Below are 12,180 nucleotides of genomic sequence, written 5' to 3'. Positions count from 1 at the left end.
TTTAAAATGGCCACAGAACTCCACTGTAAGCCACATCCCCAGGAGCTCAAAGATGTCTGTTTAGAGAATCTCAAAATTACCTGAATTACCTAAGTGTCTGAACATCTCAGCTATATCAGCTTGATCACAGATGTCTTTGCTGCTCCTCAAAAAAACATAAATCATCATTCACTCATTCTCCCACCAGTCAAGCCTGTGGTGGGACAGGACCATACAAGCTGCACCTGTAATGCTCACTGCAAATTCAAGGGCATAGCAGAAACTGTTCTGCTTCATGATTTGATCAATGCCCAAGGTTTACCCTTCAGATATCACTGAGTCGTCTCTCTGGAGGAAAAAAAAAGAGCGGTGGTATTTAACACCTTGCTGAGGCTGGTTTTGAATGCCAAGAGCTGGTTTAGCCAAGTTTCCAGTATTAAACTCTCTGCAATAGGAAATATCAACACTTCATAGAATGCTTTGCACACACAGGAAAAATAAAAAACCCAAAAAACCTGAGAACAGTGCTGCCCTATGGAAGAACTGCTATGAAATGTAAGAATATTTCATTATGGTACAAAACATCAGTGCAGAAATGCATTGTCTGCCCACTGCCTTCTTATATACACCCTACTTTTCCAATTTGTATCTAAGCCACAAGGAAGGCCATATAGTTCATACAACAAATCTGTCCCTGTAAGAGACCCCTGGATCACCAAACTTCAACTCCAAAGCCTATGAACCTTGGATAGCTTTCCAGTGAAAAGATCTTCTTACAATGAAAACAGAGTCTTAATAGAGAGTAAACTGAGGAAACATCTGAACATCTTCAAATTCATTTTAAATGAGGAATGACATTCCTCAAAGCACACAATTACCATCACTTCAGTGGAAATTCAGACCTACATGAAATTCATGGTATAAACACTGCACTACACAGCTCTCCTGAATTCTTGCATTGTAGGTACTTCAGGTATACAGAATTAAAAAAATACCTGTGAGCAGCTAATCTAACAGTGCCAGCTGGTGAATTCTTGAATAGGCACAGCTAGCAAGCCAACTGAGAGCATTAGTCCAAACACTAAAATAAACCAAAATGAATAGAGGGTCACAACTTTGTTTCTTCAACTTGTTTTTAAGAAAACAGCAACCCATACTGGATTAGTATTACATGCATACAGTTATTGACTTCTCAGAAGTGTATGTAGAATAACACTGGCCTAAAACAAACTGCAAGTTTACATACTGGCTGCAAGTTTACCTCCCACAGCATTTTACACCAGTAGAAGTTTAAACATGTTCTGCATAACCCTGAAAAAAAAATGCATATGCAAATAACACTGCAGAGTGAAAGGAATCCCACTGTCTCTTACAAATCATCAAGGGCATTTATTTTAATTCCCATGTTACTGCAGAGGTATGCAAATAATAAAAACCATAAAGATATCACAGCTTAAATTCCTTTATTGAAGTCTTACAAAACACTCTCAGGAACATGAGTGCCTTTTACATTTCTATCATTTCTTTTGCACTCTCTTGAGAAGGCATCGTAGTTTTTGCAGCAAAAAACAACCCCTCTAGTCCCCCAGCCAAGGTTAAGCAAGAATAAGCAGTTGTTTTGACAAGTCTTATCACCAGTGTCATCTTAACCTCATGAAGTTCAACAAGGCTAAACACAAGGTCTTGCACTGGGGCTGGGACAATGCACGGTACAAATGCAGGCTGGGGGATGAATGGATTGGGAACAGCCCAGCAGAAAATGACTTGGGGGCACTGGTGCAAGAGAAACTGGATATAGGTCAACAATGTGCTTGGATCCTGGGCTGCCTCAAAAGCAGTGTGGCCTGCAGGCTGAAGGAGGGGATTCTGCCCCTCTATTTCGCTCTGGTGAGACCCCACCTGGAGAGGGGCGTTCAGCTCTGGGATCCCCAACAGAATAAGGACGTGGACCTATTGAAGACAGCTCAGAGGAGGGCCATGAAGATGGTCAGAGGGATGGAGCACCCTCTGACCATGACAGACAGAGAGAGCTGGGGTGGTTCAGCCTGCAGAAGGCTCCAGGGAGACCTCACAGCAGCCTTTTAACATTTAAAGGTGGCTTAGAAGAAGATTAGGAAAGACTTTTTACCAAGGCCTGTAGTGAAGTAGAGAGGTTGACATTTTAAACTAAAAGAGGGTAGATTCTGACTGGACTTAAGGAGGGAATTTTTTTACCATGAAGGTATGAGGCATTGGAACAATTTCCCTGAGCTGTGGAAGCCCCATCATTTTAAGAGTTCAAGGCCAGGTAGCTTGAGCAACCTGGGGCTTTGAGCAACCTGGTCTAGTAGAAGGTATCCCTACCCACAGCAGGAGGATGGAACTAAATGGTCTTGAAAGATCCCTTTTAACCCAAACCATTCCCTGATTCTATGGCCTACTCTAGACACCCACTTGAGTAGCTTGTATATGAAGATTAAACTCAACCTAAGGTTACACACAGCACCGGAAGCTCTGAAAATACCTCCTGGAATAATGAACTTCTAGCTGGGCAATATAATTTCTTCTCAGACTGGCTAACTTAGGGCCAGTATAGTAACTATCTTTAACATTGGAATGGAGGAAAGTTGGTTGAGCTCCAAACTTTTTTCAGGTAAATCCAAAAACTGTATGGATTGACAGTTAAAAACAACCATTGCGAGAGAACCAAAACAGAAGTTGGACAAGAAGTTTGAAACATCACAGCAAACACCTTCATGTAACACCGCTTTCCAGCGTGATCAACATTATGTAGCAAATGCAGCCTATACTGATATCAGATTTGCATAAGATGTTTCCTATAAAAAAACAAGTAGCAAACAGCCCTGAAATAGAAGTAGGTAGGTCATGATAAAAGAAAGATATGAAATATTAATCAGTTAAAGAAAAAAGGGCTGGGTTTGGTTCTAGAAACATGAGTTACACATAAACCAAATGTAATAATGTCAAAGGCATGAGGAAAGCTGTTCAGATACAAGATGGGCTCTTCATAACCTCCCACCTGCAGAAAATACTGCTCTACAAATAATGAGAATGCATAGTTCTGAAAAATCTTTCTTGTTTCCTCATAGAGTGCTAAGAGCGACAGGTACATCCTCCATGTCAAGTGAAGTTTTCAAAAAGCAGAGGTAATGGCAACTGCAGTTTAGGATTCTTTTTCAAGACTTGATTAAGCTTGTAATTAACAGGCAGGGTTAAAAAAAGAACAAGATCCTAACTTAGCAAGGAGAGGAATTTCACTAGTACGTTAAGTGACAAACTGAAGGAAACTGTAATGCTAATAAGCAGTGCAAAGAAGATTTAACCATTCCAGTACTCAATAATAATTGCCTCAGAACACAAATACAACAGGGAGCATTAACAGACCAATAAGAAAGACTTCTAAAATAAAGAATAAGCAAAGGTTTTGTTCCTTGCTTTTAAGCAATGTTTAAAACAAAGATAAAAAATTAGACAAGTTAAATGGAGAAAAGGAAAGACCCAGAAGCAACTTAACAAGGAATTTTCTCTGCAACAACCAACCAAAGAAACCCTAAGAGCCTATAAAAACTGAACTAGTAAAACTTGCAACATTTAAGATGTTTCAGATTACAAGAAATTGCTTTTCCCCTGCAGTCCATCCAGTTGGAACCAGACTAGAACTATTACCGTATTTTAATTTTTTTTAATGAAGGAAACACCTGCCAAGTCCAAGAACATCATCTAAGGCCTCCCTCAAGCTTAACACCTCCCAAATATTTAATCTGTTATATTCTGATCATGTATTTCCCAGTCACCAACATCTGTGATGTTTGGACAGGAGTTAGCAGCTGAAAAGATTACCTGCAAGTCTCTTTGAACAAGAGCAATACGTTACATACTGTTTACTTAAGGATTTACTGATCAGGTCCTAGAAAGGAAACAGTCCTTTTGATGGTACTCACCCTCTGTTTAATGAGAGCTCTCACACTATTTCCATGGAATGTTTATCTGAGATTTGAGACAATCAGTTCAAGGAGTGCCTCAAGAATCTGTCAGCTACATTCTTTTTTCACTTGCTATGAGAAGCCACAGAAAATTAATGGCCTTTTCTCACAAACTTTACCAAAACTAACAGATATAGCCATAATGTATCAAGATGTACTTCATATTTAAGGAAACAAGCTCAGTTGTGGCAATTTTTGAGAAGCTGTTTTCAAATCTTTTTGAGGGCCTTCAGATACTGACATTTAAGTCATTATATGCTTCATGCTCAGGAAGCATCATGACAGCATGCTTAGCTAAAAATATTCTAATGTCTATTTATTGTCAGTGTAATTAAGTCTTGCATGACAGAATTAAGTGATACTTAAAGAGACTGGGTTTCAGGAAGTATTTATAGACATCTATAAATAAAACCAGAGGAAACATAGCTATTTCACAGCCCCTGCTACAAGCTCAAGAGTCATGTTTGGAAGACATCCTGCCTACCTCTCTCCCTAGGAAAGTACCCATATTGTATACAGGATGATACAGGACTCTCAAGAGTAATATTTGTTACTGCCTCGTGTGTGGTGGATTGATCCTGTCTGGATGCCAGGTGCTCACCAAAGCCATTCTATCATTCCCCTCCTCAGTGGGAAAAGGGAGAGAAAATATAATAAAAGGCTTGTGGGCTTGAGATAAGGAAGGGAGAGATCACTCACCAGTTACTGTCACTGCCTAAATAGCCTCTGCTTGGGGAAATGAAATGAATTTATGACCAATCAAATCAGAGTAGGGTTGTGAGAAGTAAAACACATCTTAAAAATACCTTCCCTCTATCCCTCCCTCCTGGCCTTTAATCCTGATTCTCTGCCTCCTTTCCCCCAGCAGCACAAGGAGACAGGGAATGAGGGCTGTGATCAGTTCCTCACACGCTGTTTCTGCTGCTGCTTCCTCCTCAGCAAGAGGTTTCCTTCCCCTGCTCCAACACGAGGTGTCTCCCAGGGAAGACAGTCCTCCATGAACCTCACACAGATCCTTCCCATGGGTTGCAGCTCTTCACAATCTGCTCCAGCATGGGTCCCTCCCACAGGCTCCAGTCCTTCAGGAACAGGCTGCTCCAACATGGGTGCTCTTTGGGATCACAAGTCCTGTCAGGAAACCTGCTCCAGCATCAGCTCATCTCCACAAGGCCACAGGTCCCGCAGGGAGCTACTCCAGTGCAGGCTTCCCACAGGGTCACAGGCTCCTTCAGGTATCTACCTGCTCCAGCATGGATCTCTCCATCCCTGTGAACCTGCATGGGCTGCAGGGGGACAACTGCCTCACCATGGTCTGCACCACAGGCTGCAAGGGAATCTCTAGTCCTGCAACTGGAGCACCAACTTTGGTGTCTGTAGAATTGTTTGTCTCATATTACCACCCCTCTCTTCTCTGGCTGCAATTACTTCTGCACAATACCTTTTCCCTACCCTTAAACACATTATCCCAAAGATATTACCACCATCCCTGACTCCAAGATGGACCCACCATCAGCCTTGGCCAGTGGGTCCATTTTGGAGCCATCTGACATTGGCCCTGTCAGACATGGAGGAAGCTTCTGGCAGCTTCTCACAAAAGCCACCCCTGTAGCCTCCTAAGTACTAAAACCTTGCCACACAAACCCAACACACTCCTATTCACCCTGGAAAAGTGAAGGCTTTGAGTGACCTCACTCAAAGTGAGTGACAAGAGCCTATAGGAAAGATGCAGAGGGTCTATTACAAGGGCATGTAGTGACAGCACAAGGGGGAAAGGCTTCAAACTGAAAGAGAATATGTTTAGATATTAGGAAAAAAAATCTTTACTCTCAGCATGGTGAGGCACTGGACCAGAGTGGCCAGAGAAGTGGATGCCCTATCCCTGGAAGTGTTCGAGGCCAGGCTGGATGGGGCCCTGAGCAACCTGATCTACTGGAAGATGTAGGGGGAGATTGGAACTAGATGACCTTTAAGGTCCCTTCCAACCCAGGCCATTGATTCTTTAATTCTATATTGATCAGCATGCCTGTTAGAAAAAATTCAAGATCTCATCTCTATACAATGAGGATTAGCTGCCTTACAGTAAAAGCTCCTCTTCCATTCTGTGTATTTTCTGCTTCCTACCTTCCATTAACTTTATAGTGGTAGAAAATTTTGTTCTTAAAAAAAAAGTAATACCAGGAATGAGCAGTCTTTGCTGAGAAAATGTAATAGCTCTACTTACTGGGAAAGAAGTTACAAACCCCTACAAGAAGAGTGCTGTAAAGTAAATTTAGATGCATTTAATACAACACATAGAAATCTTGGTCAAAAAGGCCTTTCTCACATTGCTTGTACTTTCATTTTGTACTTTCATTAGCTCATCTTGAGTTTGGGGGCAGAGAGGATCTTCTAATATTATATTTTAGGTACTGTCTCTCATTAGGTCTTGTGCACTCCTTGAGGAGGATCAGGTCTTCAGACTCATTCAGCCAGACAGCAGCACACGTTGTTCCAACACCCACACCGGCTACGGAATACAGCCATGCGTCAGACAGAGCGGAGAAGCAGCAGCTGCCATCTGACATCCTGTCCATAAGGGCTACAAGCAGAACTGCCACACAGATGTCTCATCATGAGATGAGCCTCAGGGATCTTAGGAAGTGAACAACAACTACCTGCTTACCTGCCCTAGAAGACAAAAGTCTGTCAAGATTGGATGCCTGTCCAGGTACTAATAGAAATCTTAAGCATTTTGTACAATTTCAAGCATTAAAATATTTTTTTAAAGTTCAGCTAGCATGTGGATTTTTGGCATCAGAAAATTCGTATCTTTCTATTCATATATAATTTTGTAGAAAAATTCAACAAATAAACTTTGCAAAAACTGAATTTTCAAAGTTTTCAAAGGTTGCTAGCTACTAATGCACTAGTTAACTGTAAGAACCCATTTTTTTAATGCTGAAAATATTATTTCTGACAATTGCCCCTGCTTTATGCACTATTGAACCAGAACAGTTTCTTCTACATGTTATTATGCAAAGGGACAATCAACCCTTTTTGTAGAAGTCACACAGACATTCAGGATGCTGAGTCAACACTTTTGAGACAGCTTCCATGAAGTGATGTAATCCAGCTACCCCTACTTTATGAATTTTCCTCGTAGTCCCTCTGGACTGGTGTCTAGAATAGCAGTACAAATGCACTGCATATCCAAGACTGCTGAGTACTTAGACTTGTGGCATTGAGACTTGTGACATTGTACCTTAACCTGGAGGCTTTTTAAAAGTATCTTCTTATAGGTTTTATACACATCTTTTATAAAAACCTTGAGGGAAGCAAATTAAATAAACAACGTTAACAACCTGTAGGCTGGTTCACTTATCTGTGGGCAAATGCTAACACGCTTAGCAGAGCCTCAGGCAATCTTTCACATGCAGTGTCTAAGAAGCTGGTAAGCCACGTTTGAAAAGGAAGGAGGAACAATCCATGACCTGCAGTGACAAGTAGGAGCTGCCAAGCACAACAAGAACAGCCTTACCAGCTCAGATCACTGGGGTACCTCACCTAATATCTTATATTCCAGTCCTCCACATGCTTGCCTAGAAAAGATCAGGAGAGTTAAACAAGCAAATGCAACACGAGCTGTAATGCACTTGTAACCAGATTTCCAGCTAGCTAACTGCAAACTGTACATTAAATTTTAAAACACCACAATACCTAATTGTACACTTCTCACAAGCACAATACCTTCACCAGACAGAAATATTATCTGGAAGAGGTGAAAATAGTCCTCTTCACCTCCTTCACATCCACACTTAAAACCTACTCTTTGTAAAGTTCACCAGGAAAGAGAAGAGTACAACTTCAAATTCAAATAGGCACCTCAGATTATCAGTACCACTGCTACGTACTTGTTAGACATTCTTGGAATTCTTAAGAGATCAAAAGAAAGGATTCAACTCAGAACAAGACTGTACTATAGCAGTGAATACCCTTTCTTTGTGCTGAATGCATTCCTAGAAAACCGAGGAACTTTTAAACTTCAAGTTCCAAACCAAACAGCATTGAGAAAATTATTAGCTAAAATGTGATATAGATGAACTTGTTCAAATGCAGTGCAGAAATTTGATGACACCAATTTATTTCCTCCAGTGTGGGTTATTTTGGGTTTGGGGATTTGTGTAGTAGGTTTTCTTTGCTTGGTTGTTTGGTTTGTTTGTTTTTTCAAAGCAATAAGAACTCTGAAAATTTCAAGACTTTTTTTTCGCCCATGGTATTAATTTATTTCCAATTTTTTTTTTGTAATTGTGAAAAGGAGGATCAGAGGGAAGAAAAAAGGAATGGACATAGCTCACTCTTTTTGCAGCCTGTGGATTCTTGATATAGAGGATTGAATTAATGAGGTCATTAAATTACCCTACTGTAGAGGAGAAATATACTTTCTTTTTAATGTTCTCTTTTCACAGACTCCTTAAAACCAGGGATCCTCACTGATCTGCAGAGGTGAAGCAGAAAAGTACACAAAAACCAACCTGCATTGCTGCTATCCATTTTTTTCCACACATGGAAGAGGAGACCAATCACTGGAAAATCCTTAGTGAGGCTTAACGAATGATCAAAGGTACCTTGTTTACTCTTATTCCCACATGGTGTACAAGTCAGAGGACTGCCCCACCATTCACCCAAAAAAGGAGTCTTCAGAATTTCTACAGCAATGAGTGACCATGAAAAAGATCATCACTTTCAGACAATTCAAATTCAATGTTTCTTCCCTTTTTTAAGAGATGCATGCATGTTCACAGACTGAGCTGGCACCAAAATTTGTACCTTTGAGCAACTTGACATAACTTGGCAAAGACAGTTTTTCAAACAAGATCTAACTTAACTTCTTCTGATAATAGAATATGTGCATCAGAAAGCACACTGGACATTATAAAATATGCATTCACCATTACAAAATCTGTTCAGAACTAAAACTGGCTTTCTAACTCAACTGCTGTCTTGAAGTTTGAAATGCACAACTACCTCGCTAGAAAAGGTGAGTACTGTCTAGTAGACCAAATAATTGGGTTTCAGGGCATACCAGGCAGTACCTTTTCCTCCCCTCCTGTTGCCCTTCAGTATCTTCTTACCCAAACAGCTAGATTTTATAAACAAAGCAATTTCTGCTCTTCGTTCCATACCTAGAAAACCTGGGCAAGATTAAGCCTAAGAAAATCCAACTCGGAGGGAAGTTCATTGTTTAAAGGGTACTTTCAGATGTGGTCAAAACAGATGGAGACAAGTTTTTACCACCAGAGAGATGCAAGTCTCAGAAATAACTCTATTTACTAACATAATCAGATAACCTCAAAACCAGAGACTGGCAAACAGTAACTCTGGCTTTTCCCCCTGACTTGCTATTGTTAATGTACCTAACCTTGTACTGCTTGTGCAAACAATGCCTGAGCCAGCTCTGAGCTGCTTATTCAAAAAAATCACCACTGTTGTAGAACTAAAAACTCAGACATTGTAATAAAGGATGTAGCAGGGACAACACATTTATTTCACCTGCAACTGAGAATTCTTTCTATTCAAACCAGATTGGCTCCTGAAGATGTAGAAAATGTTCCTTGTTAGTTCATAAGCAGGTGGCTTCCCTGCCATGAATACCAGCTATTCAATCCTCCTCGCACTGCATCTTCCCAACAGAAGAGTTCCTGCAGCCTCTTTCAAAGAAGGCTTCCTTGGCAGCAGTTTGACATCCCACTTCAGAGCAACACCTGGTGTTACATCTTGAAAAGCACGGACTTGCTCTAAGGATTAAATGAGAAGTACAGTATGCTCTGGAAAAGGCTATGCAAATCTAACTACTATCCACCTACAGGAGTGCAAAACAAAAACTTAATATAATCCAGGAACTATTATCTTATTTATGCTAAAGTGCCTATATGTTCTTTTGATTGCTTCATTGAAGAGCTCCAGGGCAATAAAAACTCATTCAGTTGGAAAATTTAAGAATATTTAAATGAAACAGAGATACAATACAGAATCTTTGGTAATTAAAAGGGAATACTCCATGCACTAGTCTAACTCCTACATGTTAAGTGCTTGCAACATTGTGTTACCCTTCTGCTTGCAAACATTCTTCATGCCCACAAATAAACTAACAAAAATACTATCATAACTCCCATGCTGAAAAGATTATGCTACTACAGAACAACTTTGCTTTATTATTTGAATAATAGGATTTGTGTGGTTCTAAATGGTTACATTCATTCTGTTTAATAAAAACATATTTCTGTAAGATAAAAGAAACCTTTTTTTTTTAGTTTTCTATGCACATCAGAAAGAACTTTGGGATTTGCTCATAAAATACTTTTCCGATTTGTGCTTAGGACTTATCCTACCATTTTAGGCATATAACTAAGAAATAATCCAATTCAGTATATAAAGTAAAGTAACAGTTATAAGTTGGCTCTAGAGTCTATCTCACCTCTCATTTACCCATTAGCTTTATACAAGGGTATTAATGAAATGCAGTATAGTCCAATAAGTGAAAAATAGACTTTAAGGTTCTATCTAGCAAGGGTTATACTTTTCTAATGAATAAAGAAACATAAAATAAATCCATGCAGAAAGCCACAGCTCATAATACCACACAACAGTTTTACTAAAATATAATCAGTTGTTTGCAATCGTTAATTCATAAATCATCCTTTGGGGATTTCCCTACCTAATCTGTCTAAAACCATCTGGTAACAATGCTGAATAGCAAGAAAGCTGCTGTAATTCTTCTTGTGCAGGATCATAGAGAGGCAGTTTTGATTTAATGCTCATTCTACTGGAGAACTACAAAAATTTGTTTAATATGCAGAAAAGTCATTAATCAGATCACAAAAATATGAAGGATACGATACCACTGAAAAAGAGCAACTGATTTTCAGCTACGTCAGTAAAAAGCATCTTCCTTCAGCCACTTGAAATGTTAGTCTGACTCATTTATCACATCAAAGACTAAGGTATTGAACATTATAAAGCAGTAGCCAAGCTTAACTCAAAGCCAGTTTTACTATCCAAGGGTTCACAGAAAAAAAAGCCTGAAACCACAGCTGTTTCATCATAGTGCTGTTGCTCATGTGATAAAATGTTCAAGTGTAATTTTCCTTGTAAAGTGGGATATAATTAGTGACAGCAACATCATTATTTATTAATGCAACAAAATAATTTAATTTACCTCTAAGTTATTCTGAGGTACTCCTGGGCTCCTCAGCATACCTTATAAACCACAACTGTAAATGATTATCTATTTCTCTTTCAATGTTTCACAATGACCTAGCTTCAATGACTAAAAGATGTCAATCAAAAACTAGTCTCATTAAAAGGAAACCTGCAACCACATCAGCCAAGAAATACAATTGATACCTTGAAATAATCACCTTTTCTACATCCAGATGACAATCTCCTAAGATTAACTCTTCTGCATAAATCAAAGTGAAACAATCAGGCTCCTTTAGGGGCACAGAGCACCAAGTGTAGGCTGAGTAACAGCTGAGCTTCTGCCAGAAAAAGAATTTGCATGGAGCACAAGATGCTTAACAGAAACCAGAAGTTCACAACTTAACCCACAACACCTTTGGAACTGCTGGGAGAAGAGTCAGGCAGCACCATGTGCTTCTGGGCTCACAGCAGTCACAGCATGTGATCCATGGCAGAGTTTCTCGGCTGTACAGGGTGGAAACCCTTCTGACTTTAGCAGGAGGTTTGCCTCCCTTCATACAAGTTACAACACAAGCCTTTACACCACAATTCGTTGTTTTATTACTCAACAGTAGTGCCAGGTATCAAGCCTAAAGAGAGTACAAAATTAATTCATAAGACAGAAGATTCTGGAAAAGAGGAGAAACAGCTTCTCAAAGCTTTCAAGTTACCAGGATTTTTAATGTATGGAAAAACAAAGACATGGTCCCAAGAAGCAGTTTAAAAGGAGAGCATGCAGATCTTTTTTATCCCTCAGATGCAATGAGCTAAAGACAAATACGGATCATCCTACTTTTTCCAAAAAAGAATTTCCTCATCCTCCAAAAAGAGCCATAAGGGGCAATGCACAAGCTCTGGCACCAGCCAACAATGTAAGAACCCTTCAGCACCTTAGACATATGAAAGAGAAAGACCTAGAGGTACCAAAAAATGCCCAGTGAAACAAGGCAGCCAAGGGATTTGCTGGAACAAATCTGTCAGTGCATCTGCTGCATGGGAA

The 12,180-nt window shown here is 39.8% G+C and overlaps 1 protein-coding gene across 1 annotated transcript in view; it reads right to left on the bottom strand.

Annotated features, from left to right (window-relative positions):
* CTNNAL1 (catenin alpha like 1) overlaps positions 1–5,512 on the bottom strand; it is a 43,132-nt gene extending 37,620 nt beyond the window's left edge. The window contains exon 1 of the mRNA XM_014306334.2: positions 5,441–5,512. Within this exon, the coding sequence (XP_014161809.1) occupies positions 5,441–5,512 (72 nt within the window). The remainder of the gene's footprint in view (positions 1–5,440) is intronic.
* Between the last annotated feature and the right edge of the window lie 6,668 nt (positions 5,513–12,180).

This window comes from Geospiza fortis, unplaced genomic scaffold, assembly GCF_000277835.1.
Source record: "Geospiza fortis unplaced genomic scaffold, GeoFor_1.0 scaffold206, whole genome shotgun sequence".
Classification (NCBI taxonomy): Eukaryota; Metazoa; Chordata; class Aves; order Passeriformes; family Thraupidae; genus Geospiza; species Geospiza fortis.
This window is presented reverse-complemented; position numbering and strand designations above follow the sequence as displayed.